General features: G+C 41.9%; 4 protein-coding genes across 8 annotated transcripts; 1 reads left to right on the forward strand and 3 right to left on the reverse strand.

Annotated features, from left to right (window-relative positions):
- Positions 1-740: 740 nt before the first annotated feature.
- Positions 741-6,069, reverse strand: armc10 (armadillo repeat containing 10). The gene is made up of 6 exons (XM_085281893.1): positions 5,453-6,069; positions 5,088-5,233; positions 4,864-4,998; positions 2,947-3,123; positions 2,746-2,817; positions 741-2,561 (listed from the first exon to the last, which is right to left on the reverse strand). Exons 1-6 carry the CDS (start codon positions 5,694-5,696, stop codon positions 2,310-2,312), a joined length of 1,026 nt encoding a protein of 341 aa, XP_085138019.1. The 5' UTR covers positions 5,697-6,069; the 3' UTR covers positions 741-2,309.
- A 437-nt stretch (positions 6,070-6,506) lies between these two features.
- LOC146569530 (uncharacterized) lies at positions 6,507-11,559 on the reverse strand. Of its 3 annotated transcripts, none has more exons than XR_014893339.1 (4): positions 11,421-11,559; positions 11,287-11,342; positions 9,267-11,218; positions 6,507-7,440 (listed from the first exon to the last, which is right to left on the reverse strand). XR_014893339.1 is itself a non-coding variant. In XM_085281881.1 (3 exons), exons 1-3 carry the CDS (start codon positions 11,435-11,437, stop codon positions 9,324-9,326), a joined length of 1,968 nt encoding a protein of 655 aa, XP_085138007.1. In that variant the 5' UTR covers positions 11,438-11,559; the 3' UTR covers positions 9,052-9,323. The 3 variants fall into 3 exon arrangements, 1 of the variants encoding a protein (XP_085138007.1); XR_014893340.1 differs by lacking the exon at positions 6,507-7,440 and adding an exon at positions 8,310-9,002; XM_085281881.1 differs by lacking the exon at positions 6,507-7,440 and having other exon boundaries at positions 9,052-11,218.
- A 2,637-nt stretch (positions 11,560-14,196) lies between these two features.
- Positions 14,197-25,097, forward strand: fbxl13 (F-box and leucine-rich repeat protein 13). The gene is made up of 14 exons (XM_085281898.1): positions 14,197-14,434; positions 14,541-14,676; positions 18,951-19,003; positions 19,250-19,350; positions 19,870-19,999; positions 20,403-20,501; positions 20,594-20,714; positions 22,257-22,419; positions 22,497-22,616; positions 22,735-22,858; positions 22,958-23,038; positions 23,346-23,480; positions 23,587-23,750; positions 23,834-25,097. The coding sequence occupies exons 1-14, from the start codon at positions 14,315-14,317 to the stop codon at positions 23,946-23,948; spliced, it is 1,662 nt and encodes a 553-aa protein (XP_085138024.1). The 5' UTR covers positions 14,197-14,314; the 3' UTR covers positions 23,949-25,097.
- LOC146569532 (leucine-rich repeat-containing protein 17-like) lies at positions 14,792-20,176 on the reverse strand. 3 transcript variants are annotated; one of them, XM_085281884.1, is made up of 8 exons: positions 19,940-20,176; positions 18,388-18,497; positions 17,560-17,692; positions 17,001-17,477; positions 16,706-16,920; positions 15,931-16,086; positions 15,332-15,473; positions 14,792-15,243 (listed from the first exon to the last, which is right to left on the reverse strand). In XM_085281884.1, exons 1-8 carry the CDS (start codon positions 19,969-19,971, stop codon positions 14,964-14,966), a joined length of 1,545 nt encoding a protein of 514 aa, XP_085138010.1. In that variant the 5' UTR covers positions 19,972-20,176; the 3' UTR covers positions 14,792-14,963. The 3 variants fall into 3 exon arrangements, with proteins under 3 accessions (XP_085138010.1, XP_085138008.1, XP_085138009.1); XM_085281882.1 differs by lacking the exon at positions 18,388-18,497 and having other exon boundaries at positions 17,560-17,761; XM_085281883.1 differs by lacking the exon at positions 19,940-20,176 and having other exon boundaries at positions 17,560-17,761.
- Positions 25,098-25,914: the final 817 nt, after the last annotated feature.

The following is a 25,914-nucleotide window of genomic DNA, read 5'->3' on the forward strand; positions in this document are numbered from 1 at the left end:
TTATTGATTAACAAATAAATACACTTGCCAAAAGTCAGACACTAAAGACACCATCAGTCATCCACAACATTTAGAGCCTAACCATCAGCAGTCGAAGCAACTGAACTCCAACTCATTATCTCTATTAGTCGCTATGCTTGCCAAATACCTCCCCAGTTATAAATGATTAAATGGAGTATGGACTTTGTCTTTTGTCTGCGGTGTTTATTTTATTCTGATGTTTTATTTTTTAAACTTGTCTGTTGCGAGATCTCAAACTTTACACTCGATTTACTTTAAGTCAGAGTTGGTGGAGACCATAAGTCTTTAAACCTGTGCTGAAGTCAGGGCACACCCTGTGTGCTCCAGCTCTCTGGTGCATATTTACCTCTGTAAAAGATACTGCTATTTCTACATGTTTAGTCTGGAGACCATAAATAAAATAAAAAAAAAAAAAGAAAAAAAGAAAATACGTATTTTGGTTCTTGGCCATTGACAGATTTACAGACAGCATCAATTTCAGCGTCTGGTCAGTGACGCACTAAAAGCCCGAGGAGCAGTGAGTGACGTGATGCATTCAGGTTTCTCCTCAGTGAAAGACTTTAGCAACAGCATTTTTCCTGCGACCTACCAAACCGATGAAAATGAAAACACTGTCAACCTTGGTGCCTGAGCATGAACAATCTGAATTTTACATTCTTTATTCAAAATTTCATCCAAAACAACAACAACAACAACAACAACAAGACAGAAAAAAAAAGTTTTTACCATGTTGGGTATTTATTGAACCATTCAAACAGACAAACATATGTTCCATTTTATAGGCAAAACACTTAATTAAATAAATAATAATAATAATAATAATAATAATAATCCAGGTCACAAGTAAATCAACCTCCTACTCCACATGTCTGGTAAACCCTATTCGCCTGAGATATATTTAGTTTTGGGTTCAATAAAATCAGTGTCTAAACATAAAATAAAGTGCAGCATTTCAACACACCTGGACTGACCCATGCAGTAAAAATCTCGCATTTATCGTCATCTTCTGGGATCACAGTTACATTTTTCATGCACGCTCAACCTCTCAGGTGAATCAGTCTTCTCAGTGCATAGCTTAACATAACAAGGCTTGTATTTAACATTCAATACCATGATTTTTTTGTAAATGAGAAAGAGCTTTCAGATGATCATTGTGACACTGCTTTGTCAGTCTGACAGCTATTTGTGATACTTGCGGCGTCTGTGGAACAATTGAAGCAGTCCAAACATCCTTTTCCTTTTCTAACTTCCTCCAGCTCCTCCCTCAGGGGGATTTGCAGGTATTTGGAGTCCAGTTCACAGAGTGAGAGAGACATTCAGTGACACCAACACAGCCTGGATCAAACCCTTTCAGGCAGCTGTGGTCAGCACATCATTAAAGATAAAAGTTTTCCTGAAATGGTGTAATTCTTAGATGTTTCACATAACTCAGCTAGCACTTCTTAATACTGGCGGGTCAGTGTCTCATCTTGATACACTGAACCCCTCTAAGTTAAATTCACTTTGGCCCGTCTAAGAATCACAACACCCTGCTTCTTAAACTAAAAACACAGCTAAAAGTCTCTCTGAACCACGGTGGGAGGGGGTGGGGGTGCAGTGCACAGGTTCATGCTGTAGGTCATACTAAAACGTTCTCTAGAAAACATTTGGCAGTGGAGTTGGATTAAGAATTTTCACCTGGAAAGTAGCTTCAGAGATTATTTGTGTTTGCTTTTTTTTTTTTTTTTTTTTTTTTTTTTTTTTATTCTTAGGGGAAAGTTCTCAGAAGAAAAATAGGGCACTGTGGATATTTTAGAAGGAAAACAGTCTCTGGCAGCAGGAAAAACAGGAAGAGGTGGCCTGTTTGCACTCCACTGAATGAAAGGGTTCCTCCTGCTTCCTGCTCCCTTATTGCCCATCAGTTAATTGTGGTGTTAGACGCTAGAATGAGGGAAGAGTGGCCAGTGAAGTAGAACAAATTATGTAGCTGTGTTTGAAAATACAGATTCAAGGAACGCTGCAGATATGGAAGGAGTGCAAGCAGTGCATCCACACGTACACATGAATTATACTTCTGCGTCCGATCTACGTCATAACTGGAGCCCCATTTTAATCCTTTTTACATGTCGACGCTGCTACGCAAGTTGGGGGACAGATTTCCCAGAGATCTCCAAATCAAGCTTTAGGCTACACATAACCTACTCTTCTACAAGATTAATGGCAACTTACATACAAGTTAAGAGGGGAAATGCGATGGTGATGTGATGGTTGGTGGTTTTGGAAGCATAATGGGATGCAGGGAAGGAGGTCTACGTCAAGATACGGGCGACCTGGGCCTGGATCTCTCCATCCGGGTGTGAAAGCAGCTGAACCAATCTGCCGTGTAGCTGGGAGGATTCGTCTAGCATGACCCGGAAGAGGCAATCTTGTTTGCGCCTCAGTTCATCAGCCACTTGGGCTGATGGCCTCCAGGCCTTCAGGTTCCCTGCAAAGGTCAGCAGACGGAGAAGCACTGCAGGAGCTGTTCGTTCATCAAATAGCAGCACCACGGAAGCTGGCGCCTGGGGTAAGAAAGCAAAGAAAAATTTCTAATAAGTCTGCTAACTGCAATTCTGTTTCTTCTGATGGCCTCTTAAGACTAAGCTGCACAGTGCTTGCTCAGTCCCTGTGTATGACAAAAACATGCAAACCTTTTCATGAAGACGGTCAGATAAAGGCTGGATTTTAATTTCCTTTTGGTCTCACCTGAGCTTGAACGATGTCATCCATCATATCTGGGTTCGATGACAAATTCACGAGGACTTTCAGAGTCTGAACCTGAAACAACCAGAGCAGCTTTTACATATGGCACACATTCATGTTAAGATTTAAAGATTATTTCATCCTTATAGCTTTTAACAATCTGCTTATGGGAACTGAAAGAGTTCACGCCCTAAACTTGCAAACCTGTAAGGCTTCATTGCTCACGACCAGCAAGGACAGTAAAAGAGTAACGGATTCCTTCAGCAAGTGTTGATGTTTGTCTGTTACTGAAAGGTTTGTGAGCAGCCGCAGAGCACCGAGCTGAAGGTCCGAGTTCACTGGTGACATCTCAATGAGTTCCAGCACTTGTGGAACATAAACCTGACAGACAGGATGACGTTTTCAGTAAAATGCATCTTCAAAAAACTCACAGCTATATAAACAAATGTAAACAAGAGAGCTGTCTGCCAACAGCTACAGAGAATAATGACTAAATGAAGCAAAATGAAAACAATACCTCGTAGATGTTAAACAGAGTGTAGTAATAATGCCTTTTTACTCTACATGAACATTCGAAGCACTTTAAACAACATGTCTCATTCACAGACACTCTTTTCTACATCAAAAGCCTCTTTTTCACTTGTACCTACTCTGCTCGGCTATTTTCCATTACAATTGAGTACTGTTTATGTACAGCATCACGGCCAAAAGTTGTGACACGTTTTGTATGCGAAACAAACAACAACAATGAAAGAGATTTTTAAAACTCTTGTTGCCAAGCTATAAAAATCGTGGTTTCGATATTTTTGAAGGAGTCACTCTCATGACTCGTTGAATGATGCCATTGACTGGCCAATCGGTGGCATTCAGTCTTTTGACGCCACATTTTCAGACTGACTGAGCTGACTTGGAACTTCAGCTGAGCAGATGCTAACAAAGTACCTGGTACCAGGTGCTATCACCTAATGAAAAACCTTAAAAACTGCACTGAGTTTAACCAAGCCAAGCTGCGGAGGTACTAGTGGAAGAGAGCTATAAGTGTTGATGATTGAGCAACTCAGGGATCAGCATCTTGCCCAAGGATGCTGTGGTATGCAGACTGGAGCAGCCCCACACAAGTCTGTTAGGGCAGCAGTTGTGTGGGGCTTCTGTTCACAATCAGAGCTGTGTGCTTAAGGTAGCTCTCTCTCAAAAAGTAAAAAATCCCCTACTCTTTGAAATCGATCCAAGAGTAGGAAAAAAAAAAAAAAAAAAAAATGTCTGGAGCCTTTAAAGCTACCTGAAACCTAAATCTTTGGCTCACAACGATTACCTGCTACATACTCTGACCACATTATTTGAAATTCTGACTACCAGTATGTTTAATTCTAGCATGCACCATTGTAACAATATGTTAATTAAGAGACCAAGTGACTTTGAATGCGAAATGGATGTTAATACCAGAGGGAATGTCTGAGTATGTCAGAAACTGTTGATTTACTGGGATTTTCCACAGACAAATCATTTCTAGGGCTTATAAAGAATAGTCCAAAGAAGATAAAATATCCACTCAGCAGCAATTTTACAGTCTTCTTTTATCCACTCTTGAGCCAGTGCAAATTGCCCATTCAGAATCTCTTCTGCTTACCTTCGATTGTAACAAGTGGTTATTTGAGGTACTGGTTTCTTATCTGACCATTCTCCTTTGACATCAGCAAGGCATATTTGCCCAAAGAAGACTGTAAAATTGTTACCTAGTTTGATGATCACAATGTACCTATAACATCCCACCTTTAATGACTTGCTTATCTTTTTAAATTATTTTTTTATAAACAAACTATAGACAAACCATCTCAGCCTCATCTCTCTAACTTTGTAACTGCTCAACCTGAGCTGTCCCTGTGATGCATTTAATTCTGTCCACCCTGGTCACTTCCAACCAGTGTGACTGCCTGTTCTCATTACTCACCTCACTTGTGTGCTGTCCTTTGCTTTTGATGTTTGACCCCGGTATTTAAACACATCCACATTTACTACCTCTGCTCCCTGCATCTTCATCCTTTCACCGGTCTCTCTCTTTCATTCACGTGCATGCATGGAAAAAACACATCTTAAGAGGAAATGAATATACAACAAACATACCTTTATTTGTTCCTGGTTCTGGATGTTCATACAGAGGTTATTTAAAGCATTCAGAGTCTGCACCCTAACTTCAGGCGCAGGATCAGAAAGGAACCCAGCTATGATATGAATCCCTTCAAATTCCCGTATTAGATTCTGAGGGATTAACAGAGAAGAAAAGAACATTAAAGTCAACCAATAACTCCTCCAATCTATACATTTCGGATACAGTAAATTTACTGTACCTGATTCACAGTGAAGGCAGCACTGTTTCCTAATGTAAGAAGAATCCGACACCTGTCGGAGGGATTATTGCTGGTCTGCAAACAGGACAGGAGCATTTTCAAGTGCTGTGGCTCCAGGTTGTCAGGGGACTGGTGGATGATGTCCCCTATAAAGCATAACATAAAGATGAGATTATGGATCAGTTGTAACCCTTTTCTTTTTCATTTGATTCAAAAGCTTATTTTTAATTATTATCCAAGTCCGAAGATGATGAAATATTCACAAGTTAACAGCGAACAAAAATATTTGAAGATTTTTCTGGAATATTCAGATTTAAATAGCAGCTGGGATTACAGTCCATCTTTAAGGGCTCTGGGGTCCTTACCTGATGCCGTATCTGCTGGTCGGGGACAGATAACATCCAGTCCGGACACTCTGGCCAGCAGACTCCCCGGTTGTATCTTCACTTCACTTTGCTGACTGCCTTTAACCCCAGGATTCTCACCTGTGGCATTTTTCTTGTTCCTCTTGAAACTAATAAGTTTGTATATGCCATAAGAGGCTCCAGCTCCGGCAACTAATCCTAACAAAGCCTTCATGTTGCCGAACCTGGGAGTTATATCGCCCATGCTGCTAGCTGCTATGTCTTTAGCTAAGCTCTGCTAGCTGGCTAGCGTTAAGCTACACGTTATGGATAAATCATTTACCTTACTTGCGAACAAGTCAAGTTTTTTAGTTAGCTAAAACTAATGACACTCCATCGAAACCACAACGAAGGCAACGCAAATCCGTTTTAACAGATTCATTATTCTAAAAAGTGCAGAAGTTTGCCGACCAGCCACAGTTGTCAACTATTATCCGAGTCGATATTGAGGCCAGCTTGGGGTGGCCAAACAAATCTTTCGCTGCGTGACTGATATGGCTTTGTATGTCATTAAAGAGTGTGGTATAATTTGTCTGAACATAGCGTTTTTATGAAGCTTTTAAAATAACCAGAAAGAAACTGAAAAACCGCGAGTAAACAGATCGCATCCGATTCTGCATATTACCGTTAAAAACTTCTGCTGCTCACTAGTTGTCCAACATTTAACCGGACTTAAGGTTTACTTAATCCGTTACCTGGCAACGGTGGATCGTCAAACGAGAGTATACACTTAAAAGTCGTAAAGTGAAAGACATAAAAATAAAATGAGGAGCACCAGTGTAGCTTTTCCTCAGATAAGATTTCCAAAGGGGGGAAAAAAAAAATCAGAATTATACAAAAAATAAATAAATAACATTACCTTAAAAAGTATAACGTTTGTGCAAAGAGCACATCACATCTAAGATTCAATGTTGATTTTGTAAGAAGCTCTCTACTTGTATCAGTTTTGCTTTTTACTTGCTGGTCTATTAGTCATTTTAATCTGAAATATCTCATTTGAGTTTCGGAAATTAGGATTACCCACCAACGAATTTATCAAAGTCATTGTCGCATATGCATATAATCCAGCTTTATAAAGTGAAATAATTCTACTAGCTTATAGTCCTTCATATTTATGACTTTAGAATTTCAGAGACTGGGGCTTTTCAAGATTTTCCTTTGTGTCAGATGGCAAACATATGCTGGTGAAGAAAATTGATGCATTTTGATCATTTTACTTTCAAAGGAAGCCATCCTTGCACTGCCAATGATAAACGTTGGGCATATCACCCCACCAACCCCCCGCTGAATGTAAAAGATGAGATCCCAATTTATTTTACTTTTACGGGCTTTACAGCTTCATGTATGTCATGTTGAATCAGTACAGTTGATCATTTCCAGTCTGTGCACTGGCACGTAGACCCCCGGCTTTTCTTGAAACGAACACACGGTGGCTCACTTTCTCTTAATTTTAGCCCTTACTCCTAACCCCTGAAGACATGTTAGGCCACCAGAAGAGGTCCAGAGAAGATCACGTTCATATTCCCCTGCCCCCCCTTTCACCCACACTTCAACATGTTTCAAGCACATGCAAACAATGACTCATGCATTGCTTGTTTGCGTTCCCCACCAATGTTCTTTTCAAGTGGCTTTAATTAGGTTGACTTGATGCTTAAGTTACCATTAAAGTGACTTTCAAAAGCAAGACTTCAGCTACAGCCTTAATGGGATCTGTTTTAGAAGCAGGTTCAACAAACTCCAACTTGATTAATGCTGAGCTGCTGCTTGTGGTTCTAGAAAGTTCAATCAGCTGAATATGTTCAGCTCAAGTTAAGCCTGTGCATAAGCAGTGAAAAATAGCCATCAGCAGAGCTCTAGTACCAGGATTCACCATGGCAACAGGCAAAGAGCAGAGCCTCCATGTATTCACTGGACTGAGTGAATGCATCTTAATGTAGAGGGAGACTTCTCTTTAAAAAACAAAAACAAAAAACACAACAACAAAAAAGAAAAACAGTCAGCACCATCCATTCATAAAGCATGAATCCTACCACATTTTAGTTTTCGATATTTACTTGCAGCCGGATGTGAAACAAATACAGATGCAAGCAAACAAATCTGAACTTAAGAAAAAAAAAACCCACACACAAACAAAAACTGTAGTTCTCCTGTAAATCGGATTACCTTGATTGTTTTCGAAAACAATCTCAATTTACACATTTCAGAAATTAATTTTTTGTTTAAACATGATGTCTGACTGAACCTATTGCAGTATAAATTACAAACAGAATATAATCAGACCTACAGCCTGGATTTAAAAACTCATTTTAAATATTTAATCCTGTTTTAGAACCATAAAGTCAATTCAGACTGATCTTCACACCAATATTTATGTCATGTCCAACATGATGTCAACTCTAAAACAAATGCAGATGACCTATTAGACAGTTACAGCTGCTTTTCTGTCCACAAAGTTAAATGGATATAGACTGTAGAATTTATTCTGGACTGCTAATATATCCAGCAAACTGTTTTTATCCTTACACTGAAGATGTATAATAAAGACTACCATCAAATGTGGCAATCAAGACAAGTCAAAATTGTAACACTTTCAGGTTCTTACATAAATAGTCGATGTAGGTAGAAGAACAGGAAATTGATTTGCAGCTGAAGACCAATCCTATTACAATAAATCTATAAGTTTTTAGGTGTTAAAGAATGGCCATTAAGATTACGAATACTTCTATTTACATAGACCACTTGTCAGTAATGTTACCCGCAAATAAAATCCAGACATTGGAAGGGGAGAAAAACAACAAAAACTTAAAAGAACTTCTGTGGACCTAAAAGCTTGATTTCATTATCAGAGTCACCTGCACTACTTTAATGCTTTTTAGATGCAACGTCTTATATTCTGAAGCTGTAGCAGCTCGCATGATCCTGGGGAAACTTTGCAATATCCAGGAGAAAGTCTGCAACAGTAGTTTTAGTATTATAGGTCAATATGCTTATGAAATCAAACCTTCAGGTAAATAAAAAGCTCCCTCATCTGTGGAGCCAGCTCTCAGTTTGTATTCAAGAGACAGACACGCTGTCTACTGTTAAGATTCGGATTAAGACTTTCCTTTTTCATAAAGCATATAGTTAGGGCCTGATCGGGTGACTCTGAATCCTCCCTTAGTTGCACTGCAACAGGCCTAGGCTGCTGGGGGCTTCCCATGATGCACTTCTTCACTTGCTGTGTTTATAGACCATTTTGCATTTAATTATTATTTATCCATCTCTGACAGTCTCCCACAGCGTGTCTTTTGTCCCGTCTTCCCTCTCTCACACCCAGTTGGAGCAGATGGCCACCCCTCCCTGAAACCGGTTCTGCTGGAGGTTTCTTCCTATTTAAAGGGAGTTTTTCCTTCCCACTGTCTCCAAACCCTCGCTCAAAATGTGGTCGTCTGATTGTTTGGGTTTTCTCTGTATTATTGCAGGGTCTTAATGTTACAGTGTAAATCACCTCAAGGCAACTGTTGTTGTGGTGCTATATAAATAAAATTAATGTTTAAAAAAAAAAAAAAAAAAAAAAAAAATCAGAAACACTGGAGAAACTGCCTACTGAATGCATTACACTTCCATACAAGACTGATACAGATGTTTTAAAGTTGAATAAGGTCAGTCCAGTTTCAGTGCTCAGTTTTAGTATTTACTTAGTAATGCGATGCTTTGTTTTCTATTTAAAGGACAGATTTCCAGGACAGCAGATGTGTTCACAGACAAAAACACTACAACATCTTTGTTTTCATACCTTCAAAAATGTGTTCATCATTCTTCCCGGTCTTGCACATTGAGTTATCGTGTCCTTTCATTCATGCCATCTTCTGACCAGTCTCCACTGATTGTTATTACTCTTCCCTTGCACCGTACGGGGTGTGAAACAGACCTTTGACAGATATGCTACGGCCCGTGTGAAGCGGTTTTTGGATTTAACGTATGGCGATGATGGAGATGTATTACGGGACTCTTGAGGAAGAAGGCTTTTTGTGTTCCTCTTAATCACACACTTAGGCATCAAACCTGTAGGCTTAGGCTGCTGTTCAGAAGGCCAGTTGGCCAAGTGTCTGGGCCGTCGACTCACACTGACTCGAGGCATGTGCCTGTTTGATTGCATGAAAGGCCGTAAACGTTCAGACCTCACAGTTTGCCTTTGTGGTTTAGAAAATGAGCCCAGTGTGTTTCTTACTCCATAAGATGTAAGCCCACTCTGGGGTGGATTTCTCAATCTATTGTAATGTGGTTTCTGAAAGGCAGAAAAGAGTTCTTGATTGTAGAGGTTTAAATTCTCATGTTTTGCACCGGCATTTAGGACGAAGGGAACAGCACTGACTTTCTGGTATCCGGGAACAAAACTCAAGGGTTTGGCGGTAAACATCCAGCGAGCTCTGTCCATCTGTTTTTGCTTATAATGAGGAATTTGCGGGTATTGTGGGCTTCTTTGATAACCCATGTGACCTCTTCTCCATTGGGGTAACGGGTCATTAAAGCTTAAAGAGACAGAACCACTTGGAGGCCAGTGAATGTTGGAAGCATATTTTACAGTCCTTAACTCTTTGCTGTCAGTGGGTTTACCCGGCTGGACTGAAGCACCTATTCTTGTCTTGTATTTGGGCCAATAATGCTGCATGGAAAGGGGATGCTTTTTGCCATAGGAATATGCAGATGGTAGGTTTTTTGCAGGTGGGACATCAGTTTGACTTGCTCTGTGGAAGTCTTTAGTGAGTTCAAAGCCACCAGGTGGTCTCCAGTACCCCATTAAAGGATCTCTACTATAAGAGGCATGTACTGGTTTTAGCATATCCTTCCAATAAGGTGTTAAATTTGAGGTCTCACTTGAATACTGGCTGAAATCTTGAGATGGGCTGTTTGCAGGGTTCACAGGGGGTGCAGTCACATGTTCACTATAGGAAGAACCGTGCCTGTGAAAGGAGCTGGAGGGAAATTGTGTTTTTTCTGGTGGTTTGTGTCGTTCTGACTCCACACTCACAGATAAGTCATTGTTTCCCCAGGGAAAACCGTGCACCAAATTTCTTGAAGCAAGACCTGTGGCTGCTAAATGATCGTGTGGGTAGAAAGTGGTGCCCGGCCTAAATTTTTGGTTGCCATAAACACTGGAAGAAATGAGACTTGCAGAGGAGTCGAAAGGATCAGGGAAAGAGAGGCGTTTATTTGGCGTTTGGTAGTTGGCACCTTCTTCAATCCGATCGTTATTTATCCTGCTGTCACCAGAGGCAGTACCTCCTTTGTCAGGAGTTGGTCCATAGTCCATGGGTGTTCCGAGAGTTTTCATTTTTTCCCGTGCAGTTTCAAAATGTCTACTCAAGTCACTTCCTGGTACTAAGAAGGAACGCTTCATGTTTTCTATAAACTCCTTTAAATGACTCATTGTGGGGAAAGCGACACCCTTCACAGGCTCCTGCGTGTGTCCCCTCACTAACAAGTCAAAGGGATGGTGATAACCAGACTGCTCATTTTGCCCTATGAGAGGAGCAGAAGAGGCCCCGTGAAATTTATCAGGCTGGCTTTGCTTCATCTCAGCGTTAGCATCCTGTCCTTTATCATAAATAAATGCTTCTGGCTGACGGGAAACAAAGCTTTGCCGTCCAACATTCTCATTGTTTGTATTCAAAGATTGTCCAGAATGAAATGTGCTAGAGGTTTGGGGGCTCTCATAGAGATAGTAGCCATGTGCAGTACTGTAACCTATCAGGAAATAAACATCGCATTAAACTCGTGGTCAATTATACAAATGAAAGTACTGGAATTCATACCTTCTTGAGGAGGAAAGCACAAGCAGCTCCACAACAGAGTGCAAAGCCAGGAGAGGCTGGAAATAAAAATAACAATTGAAATTGAAATACTAAAAATATAAAAGAACCGAGAATAAAATGACATTTTTATTTACCTGAATGAAAGAGCCATGAGGGTGAGTTAAACTACAGACTCTACCTGCAGCAGAATAATGATTAAAGCTTCTGACCAGCAAAATAATCACTCATGCTCTGAGTGAAGCCACAGCGGCAGGAAAGGTACCAGAGGGGACACAAAACCTTCTCACATTCTGCTTCCACTGATTGCAATCGAAGTTATTGAAAGCAGCTGCTGAGTTAGTTCTTGCAGGTCCTCAGACTGGTGGTGCACAGTAAATTGGTTCTGGTTGCATTTTTACTGTGAAACAGTAACTCAGCTTCAGAGAACCTAAAGACTTTCTCTCACTGTTAATAAGTAATAAGTAGGTAAAGTCATCAGGGTGTTCTGTTTCACTCGGCCAGTATTTGTCAGTCCAGATTTGGCTGAAATTATAATCATAATAAACTGTTTTATAAATTGTGAATTATATAAATTATTATTTTTTTGTTACTTGATTCCCATCCTTTGTTAGTTAAGCCTGGCTCCTGACAGCCTGCCTCCCTGTTTGCTGAATTAATGATGAGCTGTTTCTTGTTGGGTGACAGGAAGTGGAAAAGGTTCATTGCACAGAGCAAGAGAGATACCCTGGAGCTGACTCTGCAGATGGACTTGACAAAAAAAGCCTTTTGAGAGGAAATGCCGGCAGGTTGCACTTACCAAACTGTTGAGCTGGGTCAAATTACACAAGAGGATGAAAGCTGGTAGGTCGACATTTTAGGGTTTTTTTTCTGAAGAAATTATACTGAGGTCTGCTGGCTGTTTTTTTTCTCGCTCCCTCATGTAAAAAGCCAGAGAAAACACTCACTGAGGTTAAGAAATTTGCCAGACTAAAAGTCATGCTCCCATGCTGTATCCTCCCACTGCCGTGACTCATTTTGTCCCTGTGCACCTTTTTACTTATATTCTTAACTCAGTTGTCATACTTTTGTGCAGAAATGTATATTTTCCTAAGTTAAAAATGAATGAACACTCCAGCTCTCACTGAGAAACTGGAGACCCCTGTAAAGGCTAGATGCCTCAGCCTTAAGTGTATCACTGCTCCATGGTGTAAAGATAGGACTTGAACGGGACAGAAGACTACTTCAAAACTGAATGAACACTTTTTATCTTTTGTGTGTGTATGAATTTTCCTCTGATGTTACAAGTGGGATTTACTGAAATGGACAACAAGCATCAGCAGAGTGAAAAAGGATGTGATGCACTCTCTGTGCTCCCAAGCAGCTTCTTACTGCAGGTAGATTCTCTTACAGCAAGCAGCATGCTTGTCTCAGTTTTCTTTGTATTTAGCCTGGAGTTTGTACACAGAAAGATGATGGCAAGTCTGGTTTGTTTTTCAGGCTGCAACACCCCCTTGTTCTCTGAGCAGTCAGCGATGAGCTCAGATTTCAGTTACATAACTCTTTAAATAGATTCCACTGTAAACATACAGTCCACTCTCTTTGAGGGTATTTGATTAAAGTCACTTGCAGATCATTTTCCTTTAATCTAAATACATACCAGAGTGTGCGTGTGTATATACACTTACAGGCCACTTCATTAGGTACACCTGTTCAACTATCTTTTAATGCACATGGCAGCAACTCAGTGCATTTATACATGTAGACGTGGTGAGGGCTGAAATTCAAACCGAGCGTCAGAATGAGGAAGAAAAGTGATTTAAATGACTTTGACTGTGGTGTGTTTATGGTGCCACACAGGATAGTCTGAGCATTTCAGGAACTGCTCATGCACTCCAATTTTCCCACACAATCTCTAAGGTTTACAGCGAAAGGTCCAAAAAAGAGAAAATATCCAGCATGCGGCAGTTCTCTGTGGGGGAAAAGAAAATATTTTGTTCATGCCAGAGGTCAGAGGAGACTGGCCAGACTGTTTTGAGCTGATAGGAAGGCAGGAGTATCTCAAACAACCACTCATTACAACCAAGCAGAAAAACATCTCTGAATGCACAACACATGGATCCTTACAGCAGACGATCAGGTGCCACTCCTGTAAGTTGGCAACAGGGACCCGAGGCTGCAATTTGCACAGCCATTGGCTGCTCTGAGTCTCAATTTCGTCTGCAACACTGACTGCTCGGGCTGCTGCTGCTGCTTGGTACACTCTCTGTACTAACACAGCACAGTTTAAACACCACAGCCTACCTGGGTATTGTTGCTCACTGTCCCTTTATGACCACAGTGTACCTATCTTCTAATGGCTGCTTCCAATAGGACAACACACAAAGTTCACATTATCATGTTCATGAAACCAGTTTGAGACGAGTCCACTATGCAGCGTCTTTTGGGATGTAACGGAATGAGACATTTCCAATATTAAGAACATCTTGAAGGCAAAAAGGGGTATAAGCAAGGTGTACCTAATAAACTGACCTGTGAATTCATGTATGCATATATATGATATATATATATATATATATATATATATATATATATATATATATATATATATATATATATATATAGCCACTCACCAACACTGACTCCACTCACCAGTTGAAGCATCTGTTTGTGTGGAATTTGTTTCTGTCCTCGGTTGATGAACAGTGTTTCAGCATGACTATGTTTGGCTTTGGGTGCTTGTTCACATCTGGCAGAGGTGCCAGCAGACCCTGTGAGAGGGCCAATAACATCAAACAGAAAGCGAGAAAGTTGTATTTATACAAAAAATGGTGTCTACATCCTATGTCCACGTTTGTGTTTTATAAAAAATATTGTTTTTATTTTAAGTATGCTTCAATATTTGGTTAAAAGTTTACAAACCTAACTGTAATATTTCATCACCTCATGGCAACAACATTATAAACCAGAGTTTTACTGTAACTCCCTTTAAGTATTCAGAGAAAAGTCAAGTGTCATTTGTCTGCTGTTTTTCCATGTGATTAAAAAAAAGATGATTTGTTATGTTAATCCTCAGATCTTTCAGTACTTAGGATTACAAGACCTGCTAAACTGTGCTGAAGTATGCTGCACATGGAAATCTATCATCCAGTCGGGCGTGTTGTGGAGTCAGGTCTGCACTCAGAGATTACTTCTTGTGTTTAATTTATGATGCTGTTAAATTTTTTTTAGTTTAAATAGCAAGAGTCTGGATGTCCCCTAATTGTTGCTCTTACTAGATCAACCTATCTGTGGCCAAAGACTGGATAACAGACAGCACAGTGAAGAACATTCTGCAGAGTTACCGTTTATTTGTGACCCATCTTAACCTGCGTGGCTGCACGTCCCTGCAGTGGTCCAGCCTGAGATTTGTCAGTAAGTGTTCAATGCTGGATTTAAGGTGGTTTATATGCAGGTGTGCAAAGATCAATGCAATTTGCATTATGATTATGATTATTATTATTATTATAACCACAATAATGAGTCAAACTAATCAAAATGTCGATCTTTATATATTTGAATTACAAACACAACACCGATAACACATAAAAGCAACAAAAAAATAGTTTTTTCATCTGATGCAGACTTTTTGCTTTACAAATTACAGAACAGGTTAATGAAGGCAAAACAAACAGCCTTTAAGGTTCATATTTTAACTTGAGTCAGGACAATCTGATGATCTGGTATTTCTGCGGCACCCTCAAAGCGCTCGGCTCCAGCTCCTCCTCCTCCAGCTCTGCCTGTGCTTCCATCAGTGTGTTCCAGAGCTTGGGGTCTGTCTGGTCTTGATCTGGCCTGCTTTGCTGCTTTGGACACTCTCTGTTGTAAGCTTTCACATACTCCTCCACGCTCTCCCCAGCATATTCCAGAGGAGAGTAGCACACCAGGCCTGAAGGACTCACTCCTGGATGGAGGCTTAACCAGTAAACCATGTATTGAATGCTGAAAAAAGGCAGGGAGTTTTTAGTTAACTTGTCAGCATTTAACATTGAAAAAAGATGCTTATAAAAATTTGAGCTGAGGAACCCACCTGTAGTCACACACCCAGAGGTTTCCTTCCAGTTTTAAATGTAACAGGAAGTAGAGGTCTTCAAGAACCCCGTGCTGGACAAACGTCAGGTTGTTGTTTGACAAGTCCAGCTCCTGGAGATGCAAGAGCCCAGTCAGAGAGCCTGAGAGTGAGAGAGAGAAAGCAGAGGTTCATGGGCACAGCTTCCGTTAGCTTCTTGACTCTCTCAGTATAAACATATGAAGAGCAAACGCAGTGCAGTCAGACTTTAATATAAATGCTCAGCCTGTCTTCAGTATGTGTCTGAATAACTTCACCACACTGATCACTTTGTCTTCAACCTCCTAAGCTTTCCCCACCATAAATTAAATTATTACAGTATACAGAACGATGGCAGAACGCCCGCTGTCTCTGAAAACACAAAATGGGAAACAGAAGGCGGCAAGACTTGTATAACTGTTCTTAACCTTTTGACTTTGCATATCCATATGGTATCCATCACATAAAGAAAGTGGCGTATACAAATTTGCAGTTGTGCATGTGGATACAAACCTACTGAGCGCCGTACATGCTGTTGTATTCCCTGATTATTAGAAAATAGGTAATAATAGCATGCTTACCTTTGTCCAGGTGCTCCATGTTGTTATTGCTGAGATTAAGGGTTCGGAGACTCTTCGCGGCATGAAAGTCTCTAGCTTTGAGGTGACTGATCGAATTATGCGACAGGTCGATGTGGACAACGTTGTCGGGGATACCTGAGGGCACCTCAGTAAAACCTGAGCATAAATAAATGCAGAAAAAGCTTTATCTATATGTTCAGCTCAATCTTTCATGCATTCAATTCAAATTGGTCAAACCCAAGAGTGCTCCAAGAAGTCAGCACAAGTTCCACTACTGGATGATTAGTGACTAAAATGTAGCGCAGAGACAAATTGGAGTTCTGTTTCTATCCAGAAAATGAGTTAAACACTAAAATACAGGCTTCAGGCCAGCAGGATGATAGTAGTACATCTAATTTAGTCCTTTTTTGGACACACTACAAATGGTTTTCTATTTTAATAGGACTGTTCTCATAAAAAAGCCAGATGTTGGCTTTCTTTTCAAATTTATAAGGTGACAAACTCCTATAAAGTGATAATATAAGAGGTTAAGTAAGCACACATTTGCAAACCCACACGTGCATGTTTGCTTGTTTTACGTTAGGTTGTGAAAATTCTTTGAGTGAGTTGTTTAGTCGTCCCAGCCAAGCAACAGCAATATTTAATCATGAGCATACACGCTCTCTGACAGTCGCAGGTATTTTTCCTAACCCCTCTCTTACATAACAAAAACACATGTGATAAACCTCTCAGGAAATGGCTCAGAGGAGAGGAGGGTAGAGTGCAGAGAGCTTGCCTCGGTTACTGCAGTCCATCCGTATTTGGGGGTAATGGTAGGTGAAGCAGACTGTAGTAACATCTGGTTTGCTTCGAATTGAACTGGGCTCTAAAGCGCCCGTGTAACCCGTTTCATTACTCTGTTGGTTGTTGGCTGGGTCTGGTTCTTTGCAGAGTAACTCAGGATCAACGTGCTTCAACTTCATGTTTTTTAACCAGATGGGCTTGGCACACCTAGAAGAGGGGACATTTAGACACTGAGTAATGACTTAAAAAGTGCACACTACATACTGAGTTTTGTTGGAATCACTTACCTGGCGTGGTTTCCTAGATTACGATTGCTTGGCACCTGAAGAGTGCGTACAAGACTATCAATTGGGCAGAGACAGTTCCAGGGGTTATCATATAAACGCAAGTAGCCAAGGTTTGGCATGGGGATGAGAACCTCCTCACTAAGTGTTTGGAGGCGGTTGTGCTGAAGCAGCAGGGTGGTAAGCTTTGTCAGACCCTGGAAGGCCCCATCCTCCACTAGAGAGATCTGGTTCTGCTGCAGGTCCAGACTATCTAAATTCTCGTATCCGAGGAAGGCTCCATCATGAAGGACTTTAATTCGGTTACGGGCTAGAAGGAGGTGCTTGGGTTTGTTGGACCATGTGTTTGCGGTGGGAATAAAAGAGAGACGCCGTTCTTGGCAGTCTACAAAGACATGCCCAGATTCTGGTGACTCTAAACAGTTGGGTGACACAAGACCAGATGGGCCTGACCTGCTGTGACGGTGAGGACCTCTTGCCCTGACGATTAAAACACAAACAGCTGATTAATCTGTGAAAAATGGGCTGCAGAAATCAAATTAAATGTAGGAGTAATCCATACCTGTCCCGTGTGAGTTTGTGCCTTGCTCCTTTGAGGCCTCTGCCCTTCCCTGGTTTTTTCATCTGGATGGATGGGAGCAGCAGGAGGAAAAGGCAGAATAAGAGGAGAGGGGGGATTGCACGCATCCTGAACCCTGCAGGGGGGATTGTCTCTTCAGCAAGATTAACTGGAGTCAAATCAGCTTCTGATGAAAGTTTTCAAACTGGGAAATGGAAATAACAGGTCAAAGGGCAAATTTGGTATTGTTGATTGTACACAGGAGCTGTCATCCCAGCAGAAGTGAGAGGTAACACACCAATCTGTTATAACATTATGACCAATCACAGGTGAAGTGAATAACACTTATCTCTATGTTATCGAGTGAGTGAACATTTTGTCCTCAAAGTTGGTGTTAGAAGCAGGAAAAACAAGCAAACGTGAGTATCTGAGCGAGGTTGACAAGGGCCAAATTATGATGGCCAGAACATCTCCAGAACTGCAGCTTGTGGGGTGTTCCTGGTCTTCAGTGGTCAGTACCTATCAAAAGTGGTTCAAGGAATGAATATGGGAGGCCGAGGCTCACTGATCCTTGTGGGGAGCGAAGGGTGGCCTGTGTGGTCCGATCCAGCAGACGAGCTACTTCAGCTTAAACTGCCGAAAAGGTTAGCGTTGGTCCTGATAGAAAGGTGTTAGAATACACAGTCCATCGCAGTTTGCTCAAAAATAAACTAACAAGCGGTACATGAGTATCAGAACTGGACCATGGAGCAATGGAAGAAGTGTTCTCGTTTGGTGAATCATGTTTTCTTATAAATCACATGGTTGGCTGGGTGCAGGTGTGTCGCTTACTTGAAGAACTCCTGGCACCAGGACGCACTGTAGGAAGAAGGCAAGCTGGTGGAGGCAGTGTGATGCTTTGGGCAATGTTCGGCTGTGTTCTTTCAGCAGGATAATGCACCCTGTCTCAAAGCAAAAATGGTTCAGGAACTTTTTGAAGAGCACAACGATGAGTTTAAGTTGTCTCCAAATTCCCCAAATCTCAATCTAATTGAACATCTGTGAGATGTGCTGAACAAACAAGTCAAATCCACGGATCCCCCAACACACAACTTAGAGGACTTAAAGGATTTGTTGCTAACATCTTGGTGTCTGATACCACAGAAACACCTTCAGGGGTCTGGTAGAGTCCGTGCCTCGATGGTCAGGGCTGTTTTGACAGCAACCAACACAATATTAGGCAGGTGGTCAAAATGTTATTCCTGACTGGTGTATGTACAGCTTTAAAATACAGTGGATTACTATGACAATACTTGTTCATTCATTAAGATACAGTCATAAAGTATTTCAAAAAATATTCAGCATAGTACAAGTAAACATGTATCTGTTCTATACTGCTCACTGTTTTATTGCAGGTGAATGCAGAAACCTGCAGGAGCTCAATGTGTCTGAGTGCTTTAATGTTACAGTAAGTGAACATGTTAACAACGAACATCTTAAAGCTACAGAAAAATGCATCTTGCTTTTGTATGTGCACATTTACAGTTTTCTAAAGTTTGACTTTGACTTTCTAAACCTTGACAAAACCCTGATTCTAATTGATTTCATCCACCGATAAATAAACAGGCAATGGTCAGTTTTCCAAATATAGATTCTAGTAACAGGTTCCTTCCTGGTTGGATGGGAAGTAACATTTCAATCTCTCCTTTTGTAGGATATGATGGTCCAGAGAATTTTGGAGGGCTGTCCCTGCCTGCTCTACTTGAACCTTTCTTGCACCCTCTTAACAAACAAAACTCTACAAGAGCTGTCCAGGTAGGTCTCCATTTGCGGTAAAACCATCAGTGATTTAGACTTTGTCACCAGAATAGATTTAAAAGATGCTACAAACAGTGTATCGGTGTGCATAATGTTTCTTTCTGATGGCATCCCGCCCCTCAGGTTCCAGAATTATCTACGTGTCTGTTTGTCCAGTTGAAGCCCACAGCTGGCTTGTATTTCATGTCCAAAATGAATGCGGTCTGTGCCAGCAAAATGATTTAGAGAAACAGATGCTACACTGTATAATTGTATGACAGGTTGATCGATTTCCATGATGGTGTTGCTCTCTCACGGCTTGTAGTATTATGCAATGCTATCTGATTCACATTTTCCCACAGAATAATGTGAGGATGCTCACCTTTAATTGACAATGACATTTTCCTTTTTTATGCCAAGGCTTTCTTTTCAAATGTAACTTTTTTGTGCTAAAAACAAACAACCAAACAACCAACTATGATCCGTACAAGGCTCATTAACACATAATATGCCTTCATCATTTCTTACATCTAACAGAAACTGCCTGAGCCTTCAGTATCTGAGTCTGGCCTACTGCGACAGATTCACAGACGAAGGTTTTCTGTACCTGGCCACAGGGAAGGGCTGCCACAATCTCATCCACCTCAACTTGTCCGGCTGCACCCAGGTCAGTTGATGCGTTTCTCTCAGCTGCTCCACTCAAATTCAGCTGAAAACAGCAAATGGCTTTTGACCTCCTCAGTCCGTCTTGAACAAATCCAATCACTCGTCTGTTTGCACGTGTTCTCTCTTGTTCCTGGCGTTGCTGGGGTTTGCACTCGGGGAGAGCGCCGAGCGAATGAGCAGAAGAGAGGAAAAGGCAGCTGTGGCCAAGCAGAGGTTTGGGTTGGCCCACCCACTCAGCATGTGTACACTCTGTAACGTAACCCACGTACTGCAACATGAAAGACACTCTTCTGGGAATGCGTATTAGTTTGCTTCCAGATGTATAGTTTTATGGGGCCCTGAAAATTCTGTGAATGAGGAAAAGTGATTAAGATGATGAAACAGATTTTCCCCTCTCCTCCTAGTTGACCGTGGCTGGGTTCAGATATATTTCTGCTGGATGTCCTGCACTTGAAGAGATTGTGATCAACGACATGCTCACGCTCTCAGATAGCTGTGTCCTGGTGAGTGTAAATCATGGCACATGAATGTGTCTTGTCTTGTGCATAATTCTTTGTACCCACACCCTTAACCCCATGTTGCTCTTCTCTAACAGGCCCTCCTTACCAGATGTCACTGCTTGTCTGCTATTTCTCTGCTGGATGCACCACATCTTTCCGATATCGCTTTCAAAGCTGTTGCTGAAGCAGCCAAACTGAAGTCTTTCAGCATAGAGGGTGCGATCACATCCCACAGTCTTCATTTCAATACACGCACAGTGGGGGAAATAATTATTTGATCCCCTGCTGTATTTGTAAGTTTGCGGCTTAAAAAGAAATGATCAGTCTCTAAATTTTATGGTAGTTTCATTTAAAAGGAGAGTCAGAATATCAAGGAAATATCCAGAAAAAACACATTACATCAAAGTTACAAATTGATTTAAGTGCCATTGAGTGAAACAAGTATTTGAATAATTCATGATTCCACAGATTGGTTGTGTGCCCAAGTTGCACACAGATTTCAGTCAGTCAAACAAAGATACTCCTGATTGCAACTCATATGTACAAAGCACACCTGTCCACATAATCAGTTTTGTCCATTCCAACCTCTCCACCATCATAGACATGACCAAAGAGCTGCCACAGGACATCAGGGGCAAGATGGTAGACCTGGGAAAGGTTGAAATGAGGTACAACAACATCAGCAAGAAGCTTGGTGAGAACTATTAGTGCAATTATTCAGAAATAGAAGAACTATAAAATGATCATTGCTCATCCTTCATTCTGGAGCTCCGTACAAGACGATGCCTCATGGGGTGAAAATTGTGTGTGGATCAGCACAAAACTACACAGGAGGACCTTGTTAATCAGCTTGGCAATAGACTACGCCAGGGGTGGGCAATTCCAGGCCTTGAGGGCCGGTGTCCCTGCAGGTTTTAGATCTCACCTTGGGTCAGCACACCTGAATCACATGATTAGTTCGTTACCAGGCCTCTGTAGAACTGCAGGAGCTAATTTAGCCATTTAAATCAGCTGTGTTGGTTCAAGGACACATCTAAAACCTGCAGGGACACCAGCCCTCGAGGCCTGGAGTTGCCCACCCCTGGACTACGCCATAATGGATTGAACCCACATGGTCCCCCTGCTCAAGAAGCCACATGTAAGTTTGCCAGTGAACATCTAAATGAGGCTTGGGAGAAAGTGCTGTGGTCAGATGAAACTATAATCAAGCTTTACAGTATTAACTCAACCCGTTACGTTTGAACGAAGAAAAGTACTGAGTATGACCCAAAAAATACCATCCCGATAGTGAAGCATGGACTTGGAAACATTATCCATTGGGACTGTTTTTTTCTGATACTGGTACAGGACAATTCTACAGGACTTGAAGCTTTGAGTGCCCAAGCAGAGGCCAACAAACTGAGAAGTTGGCCAAAGTCTCTCCTAAGATGTGTCCTAACCTGGTGACCTACCTGTGCCTGCTAACACAGGTTTCTCCACCAAGTATTAGGTCATGTTTTGCTTGGGGTGGAAATACTCATTTCACTCAATGACATTAAAAAATCAATTTATAACTTGTATGTAATGTGTTTTGGTTGATTTCTGTCTTTTTCCATTAAAATGGAACTACAATAAAAATTAAGAGGCTGTTCATTTTTTTCAAGCGAGCAAACTTAAAATTTCAGCAGGGGATCAAATAATTGTTTCCCCATTGTGTGAAGAGTTTTAATACTGCTCCAGTTATTCTCCACTATGTTGTACACAATGCTTGTGCGTTAGGCAACTACCAGCTCACAGACTTGAGCTGGAACGCCCTGTTCAGAAGCTCACAAGGTCTCCGCAGGCTCCACGCAGCAGAATGCCCCGGGATGACTGACGCAAGCCTCAAATCTGTAGCCTCCCTCCAACATCTGCGGTATCTTAACATCTCGTATTGCAACAGGTGTGTGCTTGTTTGTGATGACCGAAGTCTCACTTTTCATACCTTTTCTTTACATTTCTTTAAATAATGTGTTTCAGGGTGACTGATGTTGGGGTGCAGTATTTGACTAAAGGCTGCTCAGCAAATGAACTGCAAGAACTGAATGTCAGTCACTGCAGTCACATCACCGACATCTCTGTCATGAGGATTGCACAAAGGTACACACAGTTACGTCTCTGATTATATGACAGGTTTTTTTTCATGAGTATTTACCCAGAACTGAGCCTAAATACTATCATAAAGCAGCTTTTGTTTGCATTTTTTCCAACTTGTTAGGTTGTGTAAACTTCTCCATCTCAATCTGAGTTACTGCGAGAGGCTGACGGACTCGGCCGTGGAGTGGCTGGGTGGGAGCTCTCTCTGCTCACTTGACCTCAGCAGCTGCAACATCCAGGATCAAGTACTGTTACCATGTTTGCTCTTGTTTTCACGCATTGCTGAAGATTTGAATTTTGGGAATTTGAAGAACAACCTGTAACTTGGGTATTTGCATTTTTAGGGACTGGCCACTCTTGAGGGAATTCCCTTGAGGAAATTGGTTATTGCCAAGTGCTTCTCTGTCACAGACACTGGAATTAAGGTGCATATTTATCTGGAATTTCAGCCAACTGTTCAGCGTCCAAGTTTTCTTCTTCTCACATTGTTTTGTAACATTGACAACTGATGGGAATTACAATTGTATCCAAACCTTTTCCTGGACTAATGGGTTTACAAAATGAAACCCTTCTCTTTTTCCACAGCTATTTCAAAGAATCTTTTGCTTTCAACAAGCCAACACCATTGAAGAAATGATTTCCAATTTCCTCCATGTTTAGTCCTCATTTATTTTCTAATCAGTAACACTTCATCACACATCTCTCATTTTCTTTGTTTCTCACAATGAGCAGAAGCTGTGCAAGAATGTGACAGACCTGGAACATGTCGATATCTCTCATTGTGTGGCTCTGTCTGACGCAGCCGTCAGAGCCTTTTCGTTTTACTGCAGAGGCCTGGTCGCACTGCGGATGGTCGGCTGTTTTAAGGTATAAACGTGCACATTACTAAGGCATTTAATGTTACCCAGTTGAAGGAACTGCCTTTCTTCTTGTCATTTCATGACATTTTTTCATTTTTCTCCCCCTGCCTCAGATGACCGATATGGCCGTGCAGTATCTGACAAGTGGATCTCAGTACTTGCGAGAGCTTGATGTGAGTGGTTGTGTTCTTCTCACAGATCTCACACTTCGGTACTTGGAAAGAATTTGTCCTCCACTCAGTTCCATCACGATGGCCTGCTGCAGCGGCATCTCGAGGTACGGCATGCTCTTAAAAGTTCACAGCAAAGCTAAACTCCTGCCCAAAACTTTAACCGATCGATAAAGGTGTGTTTCCTCAGGGCAGCTGCCTCAAAACTTCAGCCACGTGTGACATACTGGGAGCACAGCAGCGACACCCCTCCATACTGGTTTGGATACAACATGGGGCATCTGGTCACAAAACCCAGCAAGTGATGATCCATCAGAAGTAGCAAAGCAGTAATCAGTAATGACAACTGCAGTAAGTCCATGCAGGAAATAAACAGAGGTTTACCTGTGTGGTCTTTCTGGTCTGTACCTTTCGGGACAGAAGCCTACAACACAAAGTTTTACCTGCTTTGCTGACACATTTCATCAGTTTCCAACAGCACAGTTGAAGTGGTGTACTAGTTTACTTCAGGAGCCAGTTTGCGGTCCTATCTATTAATAATATAGCAACCTTTTCTCACTGGAAATCCTATTTATATGCACAGTTTCTCATGGACTTGATGTTTCCGGCCATCATTGGTCTGAAATGACTGAATTCAAAGTTTGCTTCAAATTCAGAAATGTCTCAACATAATCTTTAGAACAGGGGTCTCAATGTTGGAAAGGCTGTCAGCTGTGTGGGGGGGCCCCCTTGTGGCGAGAGAGCACAGTTGCACTATTGAGCACATGTTCCAGTGATCAGAGTTGGAGCTAGCACATAGCAAGAACCGCCTGGCAGACTGACTCTGCAGGGGGTGTCTACACACGGTGTGAGTTGTGTGCGTCGCTAAAGAACTGTGAGTAGACGTGGAGCCATGCCTGAAAAGGACAGTTTTAGTCTTTTATGCCAATTAGACATTTAGTGGATGTAGAAGTGCAATGTGTATCGACCTGTTCGCTATGTGGCTAGTTCATGCTACTAATGCTACCTGTTATGCTACATACCTGCTAGCTGTAAGCTAAACGATTTGGTGTTTGTGATATATTGTTGTTGGGTGTATTGGCAATCAATGTCATGTACTGTAAGGGTTTGGGAGTAGTGTATGAAACTCGTGCATGTAGATGTTCATATAGGAATTCCCATTTGTAGTTCTGGTTAGATTCGAAGAACGCTAATGCATCATAATTCATGACTTAGATGTTTATTACATTCAGTATTCTGTATATGTTCTGTTCACAGACCACACACACCCACACCCCTCACCACTCTGTAAGCCTGCGGTTGCATTACTGTGTTGCTGTACTGTGCTGTTAAGCTGAGGAATCACAGTAAAGACGGTATAACCTTTATCTGTGCGTCCTGTGTGTTCTGACCGACACCCCAAGGTGAACACCACTGCTATTCAGCCAACGCCTATACAGTCCTGGGTTCAACCCAAATTAACATTGGTCCTTCGAGCCGGATGGTGCTTTCCTTGGATCCTAAAGATACAGCCTAGTTTCTTCTCCAGTGAAGATGTCTCAGATTCAACTCGCCCAAGGCGCCAAGTGCAACCTCCTCCCTACCTTGCAGACTATGAGGTGAGCTTGGTGGGCCACCAACGAGACATGACACCCTACCGTCACTCGTACACAGCACAGTATGCACCCGGGCTAGAAGAGCAAAAGCAGTACGTGCCATCGGCAGTGTCTGTACAGACCTCCCGCTCGTCTAGCCCAACAAGTCAGCCTGGATGGGAACACACCGTGGATGAATGGACCGCTTCCTCGAATGATCTGCAGGATATGCGGCAGCATGTGCCCAGTAGGGATGGCCTGAACCATCAGCCTCCTTCTCCTTTCCATCGACCATGGGAAATGTCTGCAGTTTCGGGTTCGCAGTGTGGTATGAATGGCAGACCTCAGCCTTACGCCCAAACACGTGAACCAGACAGAGGTGTCGGAGCAACGGGACCAGAGATCACCCCCAACACATGTACCCCCTCTGTCTTCCTTCCAACGTATGCAGCCCATCAGTGTCCCCACGATTAGTTCCCATACACATAGAATAGATGCACGAACGAGTCCATGGCCGCAGTATGACAATAGGCAGGACATCCATGCTCAACAAGAATACCAAAGGCCATACTTTCGCCCACCATCAGCTCAGAGTATTCCACCCAAGGATACTACAATGATTGATACATTGGATAGGATGATGGGTGAACTACAGCTGTTAAAGGAGCAGACACTGACAGCTAGTCGGCCAACCCCG

The sequence above is a fragment of the Mchenga conophoros genome, linkage group LG7 (genome assembly GCF_057382185.1).
Source record: "Mchenga conophoros isolate Kocher_MC1m ecotype Shallow Benthic linkage group LG7, M_conophoros_male_GT1.1, whole genome shotgun sequence".
Taxonomy (NCBI): Eukaryota; Metazoa; Chordata; class Actinopteri; order Cichliformes; family Cichlidae; genus Mchenga; species Mchenga conophoros.

Excerpts from the sequence above, each read along its gene's own strand:
- armc10 (XM_085281893.1), bottom strand. The coding sequence starts at position 5,696 with ATGGGCGATATAACTCCCAGGTTCGGCAACATGAAGGCTTTGTTAGGA. Across the intron at positions 4,999-5,087 it reads CTGCCTTCACTGTGAATCAG|AATCTAATACGGGAATTTGA; the intron begins GTACAGTAAATT and ends TTAATCCCTCAG. Across the intron at positions 2,562-2,745 it reads ATGACATCGTTCAAGCTCAG|GCGCCAGCTTCCGTGGTGCT; the intron begins GTGAGACCAAAA and ends TTCTTACCCCAG.
- LOC146569530 (XM_085281881.1), bottom strand. Across the intron at positions 11,219-11,286 it reads GTGCTTTCCTCCTCAAGAAG|GTTACAGTACTGCACATGGC; the intron begins GTATGAATTCCA and ends ATTTCCTGATAG.
- fbxl13 (XM_085281898.1), top strand. The coding sequence starts at position 14,315 with ATGATTTGTTATGTTAATCCTCAGATCTTTCAGTACTTAGGATTACAA. Across the intron at positions 19,351-19,869 it reads ACTCTACAAGAGCTGTCCAG|AAACTGCCTGAGCCTTCAGT; the intron begins GTAGGTCTCCAT and ends TACATCTAACAG. Across the intron at positions 20,502-20,593 it reads TCTCAGATAGCTGTGTCCTG|GCCCTCCTTACCAGATGTCA; the intron begins GTGAGTGTAAAT and ends CTTCTCTAACAG.
- LOC146569532 (XM_085281884.1), bottom strand. The coding sequence starts at position 19,971 with ATGAGATTGTGGCAGCCCTTCCCTGTGGCCAG. Across the intron at positions 18,498-19,939 it reads CAGCCCTTCCCTGTGGCCAG|GGTGCATTATCCTGCTGAAA; the intron begins GTACAGAAAACC and ends GCTTTGAGACAG. Across the intron at positions 15,474-15,930 it reads CATGGAGCACCTGGACAAAG|GCTCTCTGACTGGGCTCTTG; the intron begins GTAAGCATGCTA and ends TCTCACTCTCAG.